This window comes from Diaporthe batatas, assembly GCF_019321695.1.
Source record: "Diaporthe batatas strain CRI 302-4 chromosome Unknown Contig00005, whole genome shotgun sequence".
Lineage (NCBI taxonomy): Eukaryota > Fungi > Ascomycota > Sordariomycetes > Diaporthales > Diaporthaceae > Diaporthe > Diaporthe batatas.
The window spans coordinates 3,057,656-3,070,578 of record NW_025408552.1 but is presented as its reverse complement, the minus strand read 5'-3'; the positions used below and the strand labels follow the sequence as shown (position 1 = coordinate 3,070,578).

Below are 12,923 nucleotides of genomic sequence, written 5' to 3'. Positions count from 1 at the left end.
TCCGTAAACGACCACCACGATACCCTGTGTGTTCTCCGCCCCGTTCGAGCTGGAAGGGCCAGTAGAAGTTGGCGTGGCCACTATGGTCCATACAGTTGTGGACGATTGTGTCCCACCCTCGACAGTAGTATACGAAAATTCTGTGAGTTGACCCCGATCATCAGTTGATGTTGTCTTGATGACTTTTGTCTCTCCGCCTATGGTCGTGGGAACCACCGTGGACAACGTCACGTACTTATGTCCTGGGGAAACCGATGTGACGAGGAAATACGTGCGTGTAGCAAGCACGCTTTCAACACCAACCACCGTTGTGTACAGAGACGCAGTTGTGCGACCTTCATTGTCGACAAAGGCTGTTTGCGTGACTTGTGTTGTCCCCCCGCGTGTTGTTGTGAATATTCTTGGAACAGCCACCAACGTCTCCCCAGATCGCATTGTCACTGTCGTTTCCACAACGCCCGTCTCAGCTGGACCGTCTGTAATAATTGTTTGAATTGTAACATGACCTCTTGAGTCAGTTTTCGTTCGTTCAAGCGTCGTCTTTCCCGAGGGCCACACCTCAGTCTGGCGAATGACAGTCACAATGTTCCCATGGAGTTCAGGGGATAGAGTAATTGCTGATTGATAAACACTTGTGCCGCCTGGAAGTGTTGTCGTTATACGCTGGGCAACAACTCTTCCTTCAGAGTCTGTGGAGCTCGCTTCAATGGTTGTCTCTCTCGGAGCCCAAGTTTGTGTGTGTTGAATGACAGTAGGGATTGGTTTCTGATCAGAGCTGGTGTCCTCCGAGACAATCCTGGGTACAGTCGTGGAAGGAGATTTAGGATCCATGTCTTTCACCCTGGTAGCTGTCGTCGTACCGAGGAAGAGATAACCGCCATCAGTAGCGTTAGGCGGCAATATGATCTCTGTCGTCCACGAGGTGGGTTCAATATTGAGATATGCAGCAGTGTTAGACGTCAGATCTGAAACAATGGTAGACAGCGTCAGAGACGTCATCTGGTCTCCACCAATCACGCATCCGCCACTGCAAGTCACCCTCGGTATATCGTTGGTCTGCGTGTTACCAGCGGGGGTGCTACTGCTCGATGCCGTGAGATTAAGACTGGTGGTGAACGGTCCTGACGACACAATCTTCTGAGATACCGTGTCGAAGGTATCTGTTATCAACGGGTTTGGGTCAGGAGTGGTTGACGATGTGCTTGCAAGCACCACAGAAACTTTATCTGTTGCTTCTCCATTTGCAATCGTGTCCATTGAAGACAGACTTTGTAAGCTCGTGGGGCCTGAGGATAATGCCGAGTCCGTGGGGGTAGCCAATGCCGAAGATGTGTAGCCGGGGGTGAGAAAGTCCCCAGTGATTACCGAAAACGCTCCAGCTTGGCCAGATGTTGCATTGTTTGGAATCCTAGCCAGGCGCTTATATGGCGGCTTTTCGTAGTATGGCTTTGATTGTTGATCTTTGTGGTGGCCCTCAATGCTCCGGAACCAGAGCGGGGATTCTAGGCCCTCCTGCTGGGTGGCCAGCAGCGTTTGCATGGCGTACTCGGTCAGCCCCAGACAGGTGGCAAGGCATATTACAAGAAAGCCGTGGTACCACCATCTCAGCGCTGTGGGCTTGTAGTCTTGACATCTCGACAATTTAGATGTCACTTTCGTTGATGTTGTGGAGAGATCATCAGAGCCCTCAGCGTGGAGATTTGGCCGGCCTGAGCAGTGATGTATCTCAACAGCTCTGTGAGATGCGCTGATGGGTTTGGTCGCATGAAGCGTTGATCGTGTATTATCTGAAGCCATCGCCAGTAGTGCCATTTGAAAACACTGCCACACAATATAAAAAGATTTTGAGGAATGAAGAGTGCGCCATGGGCATTCTTACATATTCTCGCATGCGCTTGAATGAGAGGTTTCCTGGTTGAGTCGAATATTGACGCAAATCAATCGCATATATACGGAGTCTTAACTGCGTCCATCCTCGTGCACAAATGTGTGCTTGGGGGCGATTTACTCAGCTATGTCCCGGAACCAATGGTGGTTGTGGGCAGCTTGCTGACTGCATATTATCGCAACCCTGCCTAGCTGGTCAAGTACTACCTGGTATTAATGGCCAATGTAGTAGATGACTGCTATTCGTACCTGCACATTCCCAAGACCACTCAGCCCCCCTGAACCGAACGCCCCCCTCTCAAATGCTCTTTGAAACATGAACTGCAGCATGAGACATTAAAAATAGCGCCCGTCCATGCATGATCCGCACGGAGAGCGGGAGTGGTAGCGTTCACAGCTTACACATGTACCTAGTGTTGCACATTTGGTGCATGGGGGCCGCTTGATTCACTTATCGCTCTGGTGGTGCCATATCTGCGAAGGATTTTGGAAAGGATCACGAAGACTGCCTGGTAACTTGTTGATTGGCATAAAACGGAATCCTGCGGGGAAAGCCGTTGCAAGTTCGTGAGAAGGTGGCAGGCGAGAAAGACAGGCAGGATAAGCTTCCTCTGTGTTGGTACTAGGCACACACTCTTTAGCCTTTGCGACTCAACGATTGACATGGTACTGTGAATTGAATCCCTCCTGCCGGTTCCAGAAGCCCTTGTTGAAATCAGCAGTCCTGTGAGGTTACCACATGTGTGTGCTATGTTGGGAAGACAGTGCAACCGTATTCAAAATTGATATTCAATGGCTCTGAATTAACCAACTGCACATCCCTTACCATAAAACTCTGATGGAATCATGAATGCTAGTTTATGAGCACCTGCATCCTCTCTCAGGCGCAGCCAACGCTTCAACGGCCATCTGCATGCTATACACCTGGCTCATAATGTTGTTTGGCATTGTCTTCTACTGTATTCGTTTTTTGGGGTTCACTGATAGTTATGAGCAAGGGGAACGGTAGTTTTTCTTTGATGTAGTTATCAGCATGCAATCTCTGTCTAGAATAATTTTATTGCAGAAACGACGGCCCTGGCTGACGAACACATAGACAACCAGGGCAAATATGGCAGCCTCTTCATCACGAAACCATCTCCACCAATGCAAATGCCATTGACCAATTTACAGAATACTGTAATGGTAGTGTTTCTGGTTGTTGGCCTGCTTGTTGACGGACCACTCAAGCCTCCTCTGGTGGGCGTGCTCCACCTTGCGGCTACGCTGCGTCTCCTTGCCAACCTCCTTCTTCTTCTTGTCTGAGACACCAAGCATGCCACCGCCGCCGTCGGCGCCGCGACCCACAAGCTGCCTCCTCTGATCGCGGACACGCCCGCTGAGGACAATCTGCTGGCTATCATTGCCCTCCTCGCCATCGACATCCATGGCATCTGGGTCGTTGTTCTCGAGGGCCAACTGGTGCTGCTGATATCCCTCGAGGAACGGTCGCTCCCGCAGGTTCTGGCGATAGTACTTGTTCAAAGACCTGTGGCCAACTGATCTGCCACTTGGGAGGTGAAGTTCGTATTCGTCATAGAAGACTGCACGTGTGGGCTTGTGGGAGTGTGAATGCCATCCGTCTCGCTGACGATGAGGTCTCGAGTCGCTTCGAGAGTGGTGAGCATGCTTTCCTAGTCGCTCGTACTGGTGGTAGTGATTTTCTGCTGGCACTGCGGTGAGATCGGCGGAGTCGAGGGACGAAGCCGAGGAGTCTGTCTCCCAGCCTGCATCCTCGGCTTCCTCGATCTCCTCACCGTCCTCGTTTGTCGTGACTGCCGCACGCTTGCTGCCAAGCTTGGCCCCACCAGCCTGAGGGGATCCCTCGTCGTCGGACTCGTCCTCGTCCATCTCGTCATCTGAGTACGTGCTGCGGAAATCATAAAACTCTCCAATCTCGAGCTGTTCGTCCTCGGTAGTGTATGGGATCTTGCAGTGGCCGGTATCACGCATGTGGGTTTGTGCAGCGAATGCGTTCGCCTTGGCCTTGCCGCACACCAGACACTCATGATATTCCTGTATGCGCTCTTGCAGGGATCGTAACAGACCCTCGAGATCTACCAGATATTGCTTTTCGGGAATGAACATGCCATGGGTCTTCTCCATGTGGTTAACGTTCAAGGGCACGTCGGGGGACTCAAGGTTGCAAAATAGGCAGTGGTGGAGGGACAAGGCTGGTGGTTGTGCGCCATCAGCGGCCTTGGATGGGGTTGGGGTGGCGGACTGCTGCTCGCTGGATGCCTCAGAAAGCGAGGGGTCTTGGGAATGGTGCATCCTTGCCGAGACCTGTGGGTTGGATGGTCGCTTGACGGGCGAGGGCCGTTTCTGGTCTGATATTCCGGTCTTCTTCATGCCCTCGACAATGTGACTGAACTCCTCCTCGGCGTCTGAGTCGACCTCTGAGGCGTTGGAGGCAACGGGGTCGCCCAAGGAGAAGGTGGAGCTAATCATGGAGCTGGCATCGTCGGCAGCGACGCCGTTGCGGCCCTTCCTCAGCTGAGCAGCGGCCTTTGCCTTGTGCTTCTGGCTGCCGATGTGGTTCTGGTACGAGTTCTCACTGAAGTAGGTCTTGTGGCAGAGAGTGCACTCTGTCTGGAAACCGGCACGCTCGGCCTCTGCGGTAGTAGAAGCTCGGGCCTGGAGGACCTTTTCTGTGAAGACCTCGGAGGAGATGGGAGGAAGCGTGGCGACGCGGCGCTTGAGGTTGTAGCGGCTGGAAACAGCAGGTTGGTCAACAAGCACGGGCACGGCGGCGGCGGGCGGGGGTCAGGACTTACTGCCAGTCGTTCCTCATGTGGCCCTTCTGCAGGTCGCTGTTGCGAAAAGCTACCTGGCAGGTATTACAGGTGTACGGATGGGACGCCGTTACGTCCTGCGCCGTAGGGGCCGCACGGCTGCCGGTGACGGTCGCCATCTGGAAGGGCAGCAACGGGCGGCGTTGTGTTGAGAATGGCGGGGTCGTCTGCGCTGCGACGAAGAGTGAAGAAGCCGAGTGTCGAGGGTTTGGCAAGTGGTCTGCTGTGTGTTGTTGCCTGTCTTGAGGAGGAGCTTGTTTTGCCCGGCACGACCGAGTCAAAAGACAAGCTCGGATTACTAAAAGAAAGGCGTTGAACCAACCACTACTGTGTGGTGGCGATGATTTATTTCTCAGGTCGCCTCGACCGGGCCCTTTTCCAGAATAGTATGGCCGGCACGCACGAGTTGACCCCAGGGCTCAATTTTCGGTGGGGCGCTTGCACAGGCGTCGATAAGCGACGGATAAGGGGACCTCCACCCAGTCTGCCAGTCCCACGTCAACCCACCAGGCCTAGCAGCGCACGGCCGTTGTGATGATCCATCAGGCAGCCCGGGTAGAGTTCGACCTGCCGTCTCTTGGCAACAGCAGTCATTCCCAGATCGAGAGCCTATCGAAGCAGGGACCTCAGAAGCCGTGGAAGATAAGATTTATGGCCACGAGATGGCGACCCTACGACGGCATTTGCGAGAAATGACTGTCGACCGTTTCAGGGTTGGCCGCAGACGTGGTACTGGAGCAGCACACCTGGCTGCAGATACGGCGCAGCACGGGGTACTATGTACGGAGTACGGAGTACAGGGTACACAGTAAGCAGCGAACCAACCCGCGAACCAACCCGCGAGGGCCCCCCCTGGCTGCCTGGGCTTCCTGGTTGCCGAACAGCCCTGCTTCTGGTCTCTGGTCTACTCCGTCCACTACACTACAACAGTATTTGACATGTCTATCCTATGCCCTTGACTTGTTGATCCCCTCCCAGCCTCGACCCGAGGATCACGAGGGCAGCCTGCCTTATACATACAACTCTGATCCCGCTTGGTCATCTCTGCCTTCCGTCTTTGTCGGTAGCCCCGTCCACGGTCCACCGTCCACGGTCCACGGTCCACCTTTGCGCCACTTTCCCATGTGTCCCTCTGGGCCACTTGCCATTGCCATTGCCATTGCCGCCGTCTCGTAACTCTCCGAAACGCTGCACCTCTGGCCTCGCTTTTCCTCCGTGATACCTCTCCGATCTCCCTTCCACCATCCGCTCGACTTCGTCCCGCCGCCCGACCCGCCCCAAACCCGTCAGCCGTACCAACGCAACCCTCCCCGCCCTCGACCGACGCCCTGCCTGCCGTCCCTTATGTCATGACGCGAGACGCCACTCGGCCGCTTGATGCTGGGTCCGCCCCCCATCACGTCCACCACGATGGGGAAACAGATCTCCTGGCCGGGCTTTGGGAGACCGCCCCCTTTGCTCGTCTGCCCTGGGATGCGCCACCCGAGCTGAAGGAATTGGTCGAAGACATACAGAACCCGCGAAGGGTCTACGCCATACACAAGGCCTGTCGTCGACATGGCTTCCAGCAGCTGGTCGAGAAGTTCATAGCCCAACTGCGAGACGGTTGCGGCTCCACCTACTGCACCACCCCGACTTGCTTCTCCTTCCGGAAACGCAGTGTCGGCCGCATACCCATACGCCGGTACAATGTCACCAGCGCGAGGGTCCTGGCTGTCTACATGGCTAGCCAGGACAACCCCGAGAATGCCCTCTGCCCGGCTCTCAGGAGCCCAAAGATGCCCCCCGCCGCACTCGACACCCTCGTCTTCTACCGCAAACCCAGCCCTCAGCACGGCGAGGATAAACCGCGACCACACGGGAAAGCCCGCACCGTTACTGACAAGGACGCATCATCCAAGAGCCGGCAAGTCCGTGTCAAGGCCAAGGTCCAAATACACTCGACCTCGAGGGAGCCGAACGCTGGGAAGGACAGCAGCACATCCTCTTCCCCCCAGGAGGCATCCAGTGCCTCTGAAGGCGCCAAGATCCAGGTCACCGAGAGACACACGGGCAAGGATTACCGGTCATTCGCAGCAAACATGTTTGGTACCGTTGCTTTCAAAATGTTGGAATGGTTGACCCCCAACGCACTCGATGATATGCATGAGACAGCTTGCGATTTGGACAAGGACAACCGCGAGGAGGACTTCAGGGAGACAAAACCTCGTCGGAGGAAGTCATCTCCCCGACCAGAGTCTCCTCGTCAGGGCTCATCATCCCCATCACCCAGAGAACACGAGGTTCATGACTTCTCCATTGCCGAAGAGCCCGCCGCCGAAGCAAGATCATCGGGCGGCAAGGCCGAAACGCTACACCGCGAGAAGGAGAATGAGCCACTTGTGAATGGCGGCGGGTCAATATCTACTCGAAGACCCGGAAGTATGCGCCGCAACTCTAACGCCAGGGTACGCACCAACTCGGCCACCAAACCGAAGCGGAAACTTTCATTGGACACCTACCCTCCTGAGTTTGTCCCCGACGAGATGGTTAATGGCCTCAAATCGCCACGGTTACCAGGGTTTCAGCCGGAGAAGAACAGTAGGCCTGTCAAGAACACGACCTCGACTTTGTCCCGACCCCCGCCCCAGGCAATTTCAGCCGATTATCTGGCGAGAAATCGCGCAGAGGAGTCCTCGCCCGCCCCGCCCGAGGACAGGAGCAAGCCTGTCCCGGCACAAGTCAGCGAGAGCGTGGGTCAACGAGAATCGGCCACCCCGGAGTCGGACCATCAGAGCACGCCGTCCGAGACATCTGCGAGCGACTGCTCCATGGCCGCTGCTGATGGCGACAATGAGCTTACGTATGACTCATTTCTGCCACAGGCCATCTCACGTCTGAACGTCGACGTGGTTGATTTTGTCTGTGATGTGTTGCAAGATGACGGCACGCGGGAGCAGCATTTGCTTGAGCCGGCCGAAGTGCCCAAGTCGTTACGGGCTCCGCCAACGAAGCGTGCCGGAAAATTGAAGAGAAGGCACCGGTCCAAGAGACTGTCTTATCCCATGGATCTCAAGAAAGAGTGGAAGCTGTTCATCGAACAGAGTCTGTTCTACACGCTCAGTGACCCTCACGCTCTCATTCACTCCTTCACTCATAAAGGCGAGCTGATCGACTCTCAGGCTCTCTGGTATTGCATGTTGCGCATGACCAGGGTTGCACCGACCCTCGTTTATCACTGCCTCTGGCTGTCTGCGGCACACCTCTTTGCTCCTCCAAAGTCCGTTCAATCCCTGAGGTCACCCACTGCCAGGCTCTTCCCGAAACAGGAAATGTCCTTGTCGAATGCCGAAGCAGGACGGCTGATGTCAATCTGCCTCCATGCCTTGATTGCTGCAGCGCCTGTCGTGTCCGAGAAGAGCCAGCTCACGGAAATGTCACGATTGCGATCACAGGGTCTGAGTCTGGCAGCGAGTGGTAGCCAGCCTGCGGAACTCTGCCTGCAGTACGATGACGCCTTCTCTCACGAATTGGCAATGAGGCTGGCAAGGAGGCTGTTGTCAGCCATCACAGCGCGCAGATACTTTGATGAGATGTTGAGCCAGGAATCCGCTTTTGGTGACACCAGTGAGGAGCCAGATATCCTCGCACCTCTGTTTACGCAACTCGACGCTCTCAGCGTGAGCAATGAAGAAGGTCTACACGAGACGCGCATGTCTACTCTGCTTCTTGACTGGGCTCGCGCGGTCATGTTTTATGAGTGGGATGGGAGCCCAGAAGTCCCTGGAGATGGCCCCTTTGGTGGTGCGCTTGCATTGACAGATGCCATACGTGAGTTTGCGATCCGACACCACATTCTAACCCGGGAGCTTTTCTGACTGACAAACAAACCAGACAAAAAGAGCCAGGCGCTTCGAATCACCCACAAGCAGCTTCTTGCCGATTACTTTGCGGAAACGCTTGATAACGTGGACATGCCTGTTTCATGGTTGTCTTTCACGTCCACCAGACAAAAGGGCCACCTGCTGGACCATCCCTACATATTCAACCCTGACACCTTGGTGTCTTACTTCCGTGCCATTAACTTTTCGAGGATGAGTCACGTCTACGAAGAGGCAGCCTCGCTCCAGAACCGACTAGACCGTCTCTTTGAGCAGGCAACGCTGATAGTGAACCGGCATCACAAGACTGTGCTGCAAGATCTCTTGCGCACGGCCAGGTCGAGGTACCTAATCCTGGATATCGGCCGTAGGACCGTCTTGCGAGATGCCTTTGACCAGCTCTGGCGCCGTGAGGAGAGGGAGCTGCTCAGACCACTAAAAGTACACCTGGGTGAGGATTCCGGAGAGGAAGGTTTCGACTCTGGCGGAGTACAGCAGGAATTCTTTCGCCTTGCCATAGCCGAGGCTTTGAACCCTGACTACGGTGCCTTCACCATCGATGAAAGAAACAGAATGGCATGGTTCCGGCCTGGATCCACCGAACCTGATTGGAAGTTTGAACTTGTCGGCCTGCTTGTCGGCCTTGCCGTGTATAATGGTCTTACCTTGCCCGTCAGCTTCCCCAAAGCCCTTTACCGCAAGCTCCTCGGCGAACCGGTCACAGATATCCATCACATCAACGATGGGTGGCCGCAGATAGCGAGCGGCTTAACTGAGCTTCTGGAATGGGACGAGTCCAGCGGTGCCGTCGAGGACGTATTCGTCCTCACCTACGAGTTCTCCGTCGATATGCTCAACGAGCATGTCTCGAGGGAGATGCACTCTGTCTCCCCCGGGTCACATCCTCCTCCTGGCCATGAATGGCCCCAGTTCCCACCCTCATGTGACACCGGCAACCAGAAGCCACATTGGACACTTTCTTGCGAGAACCCCGAGGATGCTCCCCCGGTCACCAATGCCAATCGGAATGCCTACGTCTCCGATTATATCCGTTACATGACGGACGTTTCAGTCCGTCCGCAGTATGAAGCGTTCGCCAAGGGCTTCCGCTCCATCCTCCACCCCAAATCCCTCAGTCTGCTCAGCTCAGAGCTCCTGCAGAGCCTCGTTGAGGGCCAGCAAGAAATTGAGGTTAGCGAACTGCGCCGCGCAGCGCGATACGTCGGCTACTCGTCTACGTCAAGGACGATCAAGGACTTCTGGAAGATCGTGAGGGAATACGATGATCAGATGAAGCGCAAACTGCTCGAGTTTGTCACCGCGAGCGATAGAGTCCCAGTTGGAGGGATAAAGAACATTCAGTTTGTAGTGCAGAAGAACGGCGAGGAGGACGGGCACGACGGCCACCTGCCCACGGCCTACACGTGCTACGGCACACTCCTGCTGCCAGAGTACCGGGACAGGGAGGTCTTGAAGGAGAGACTGAGCATGGCGTTGGAGAATGCCCAGGGTTTTGGGTTTGCTTGAGTGAGAGGAGATGATGGGCAAGACGGACGGATGGATGTGCGGCATCTTCCTCTTCTGTGTGTATAATATGACGAGTTACTGACCCCTTATATCCCGTATTTCGCGGCAAACGCAACTATCGGCTTCCAATAAAGATCAGAGCGTTTCATTTTCGTTTAAAACCACTTGAGAAACGAATCACTGGGCCCATATCTTCGGGCTGGGGTTGCTTAATGTCTGATGTGAGCGTCTCGATCATCTTGCCATTCAGCAGAGCACTTGTGGGCGAGAGAAAGCAGGGTGTCTATATGAGGCTGCCATATGACGTTATTCCATAAAATGATGTCCCACAGGAGATTGTCTAATGGGAAGTTGTGGCCTGCCCCGGGAGGATGGGGGCTTAAGAAGGCTACCTCAGAGGCGTCGAGATTTTGGCTTTGCAGTTTTGGTATCTATAGATTTACGCTGATCATCTATTGATGTGTCCTGATGTTACCCACACGCGAGGCACCTGGTCTGTACAATTGCCAGCCATACACATACATTGATCCTCCACAGCTGCTCGTCTTTTCGCCGTCGCTCTCGTTCCCGTCTAGAAGTCGTCCTCCCCGCTCCCGCTGACAATGACGTTGTTCACCTTGAGCACCATCCTGCACAGCTGTGTGGCGAGCATGAGCTGCTGCTTCTTGCTGATGAGCGGGTCGATGACGAATGCGTCCTTCATGTCGTTGCTGCCCCTCTGCATGCAGTCGACGCCGAGCTTGCCGCGATCGCCGCCAGCCTTTACCTGCTGCGACTTGATCTCGGCCAGGGTGGCGATCGGGTTCAGGCCGCTGTTCTCGGCAAGGGCCATGGGCACAGAGTCGAGAGCCTCAGAGAAGGCGCGCATGGCGTATTGCTCCAGGCCTGGCGTCTTGACGGCTGCGTCCTCGACTGCCAGCGAGCAAGCGATCTCAGCAGCACCGCCACCATAGACGACGCGGTTGTCGCGGACAAGGTTGCGGACTACGCAGAGAGCGTCGTGGAGGGAGCGCTTGGCTTCGTCGATAATCTGAAGGTGGTGACTGTCAGTTCCGCCGCTCTCAGGTATCTCGGGATGGGCTCTGGGAGGGGCGACTCTTACCATCTTGTTGCTGCCACGGACAAACACTGTGACAGCCCGTGTGTTGGCGCAGTCCTCGATGACGAGCATCTTCTCCCGGGTTGTGCCAAAAGACATCTCGCGCACAATACCGGCGTGTCCCAGCTTCTCGGCCTTCAAGTCCTCAAACCTGGGTACTATTCTGCCGTTTGTCGCAATGGCAATAAGCTCAATCTCCGGCCCTCCAACCCACCGCACAGCTGGGAGTTCGTTCTGCAGGAGCAGGTGGTTCGCCTCGTCGTCGAAACCCCACTGGCATATCGCCAAGTTGGCGCCAGTGTCCTTGATCTGTTGGATCATCTCGATGAACTTCTCCCGCTCGTAGTTCTGTAGCTTCTTGAACTCCTCCACCGTTGTGATGTCCAGCTTGTGCTTAGTCTTTGGCTTTGGGGGCTCAAATGCGCATGTCAGGATGGCGATCTTGGCGTCGCGGACCTCGGAAGGCATCTGTGGGTGGGAAAAGTCCTTGTCGACGATGACGCCCTTGACCAGAAGCGTGTCCTCAAGCGAGCCACCCACCTTACCATCCACCTTGATCAGCTCGAAGTCGACGTCTTTTCGTTCGAGGTCGGCGACGGACATGATGGCATCGACGGCGATCTTTGCGAATTGATCATGTGCCTTGGAAACGATCTTGCTGCCCAGACTCGTCCTCGCGACCTTGAAGAGGTTCTCAGTCTGCTCCTTGCTGAAGTCGATGGTGTCGGCGATCTTGTCCAGCTCCGAAACTGCGATGTCACAGGCCTGGTCGTAGCCGTCGGCGATCCGAATTGGGTGGATTCCCTTGTCAATCAGCTCCGCGGCCTGCTCGAGCAGGGCACCGGCCAGGACAACGACACCGGTGGTACCGTCGCCTATCTCGTCATCTTGTGATTTAGAAAGCTCGACGAGTAACTTGGCGACGTGGTTTGTGATTTCCATCTGCTGCAGGATGGTGGCACCATCGTTTGTGACTGTGATGTCTCCATCCGGGGAGATGAGGATCTTGTCGAGGCCACGGGGACCAAGGGAGCTCTTGACGATGTTTGCGACCGTCCGTGCAGCGAGGATGTGCGACTTGACGGCTTCGTTGCCGAACTGCCTCTTTTTCTTGCCCTGGCTGTATGCAGCGAGTTAGTGGTGCACGCCGAGAAGAGCTTCAAGGGGCGCGTAACGCACTCTCGGACAACAATGAACGGCCTTCCTTGCTCGTCCTTTGTGACCACAGCTACGCCATCATGTCAGTATGGCTGTGTTGGAGACCGGGGGGCATTTAGATTTGGTTCGTACCGTTCGACAGGTCCAGATCTGACAAGATCCAGGTTAGCAGGTGTAAATTGAATGCAGACGAGTAGGGCCTTGGGACTCACTCATCGCCATCTTGGGAGCTGCTCAAGTTCTCAGCTCAAGAGCGGCGGTTTCTCGAATGGCTCGTTTGGATGGTGGTTGCAGACAAGGTAGGGGAGGGGGGTTGGCAAGTCAGGAGAAGGTCAAGGGGGTCCAGTTGTGAACAACCACGATAGACGGTGGACGTGTTTAGGCGCGACCCCCAGAGCTGCGGCTCCTGTTGCTTGCTGCCGCCATGCCAAAATTTCCCCCCTGTCGCCGCCGTCTTAGGTGGAGCCCGACCCGCCGGGAGGACCCCTCAGCTGCCAGGCTTCAGAGCTTCAGGCCGGAACTTCCAGCGGACCGAGCTAACAAGGTGGGAGAGAAAAA

General features: G+C 55.5%; 3 protein-coding genes across 3 annotated transcripts; 1 reads left to right on the top strand and 2 right to left on the bottom strand.

Annotated features, from left to right (window-relative positions):
* Positions 1 to 2,896: 2,896 nt before the first annotated feature.
* Positions 2,897 to 5,083, bottom strand: KVR01_005566 (uncharacterized protein). The gene is made up of 2 exons (XM_044783816.1): positions 4,704 to 5,083; positions 2,897 to 4,639 (listed from the first exon to the last, which is right to left on the bottom strand). The coding sequence occupies exons 1-2, from the start codon at positions 4,838 to 4,840 to the stop codon at positions 3,055 to 3,057; spliced, it is 1,722 nt and encodes a 573-aa protein (XP_044646011.1). The 5' UTR covers positions 4,841 to 5,083; the 3' UTR covers positions 2,897 to 3,054.
* Positions 5,084 to 5,650: 567 nt separating this feature from the next.
* On the top strand, positions 5,651 to 10,269 carry KVR01_005593 (uncharacterized protein). The gene is made up of 2 exons (XM_044793646.1): positions 5,651 to 8,531; positions 8,595 to 10,269. The coding sequence occupies exons 1-2, from the start codon at positions 6,071 to 6,073 to the stop codon at positions 10,106 to 10,108; spliced, it is 3,975 nt and encodes a 1,324-aa protein (XP_044646038.1). The 5' UTR covers positions 5,651 to 6,070; the 3' UTR covers positions 10,109 to 10,269.
* A 239-nt stretch (positions 10,270 to 10,508) lies between these two features.
* On the bottom strand, positions 10,509 to 12,897 carry KVR01_005235 (chaperonin-containing T-complex subunit CCT5). Its single transcript, XM_044785043.1, has 5 exons — positions 12,578 to 12,897; positions 12,498 to 12,515; positions 12,387 to 12,435; positions 11,211 to 12,327; positions 10,509 to 11,138 (listed from the first exon to the last, which is right to left on the bottom strand). Exons 1-5 carry the CDS (start codon positions 12,585 to 12,587, stop codon positions 10,680 to 10,682), a joined length of 1,653 nt encoding a protein of 550 aa, XP_044645680.1. The 5' UTR covers positions 12,588 to 12,897; the 3' UTR covers positions 10,509 to 10,679.
* Between the last annotated feature and the right edge of the window lie 26 nt (positions 12,898 to 12,923).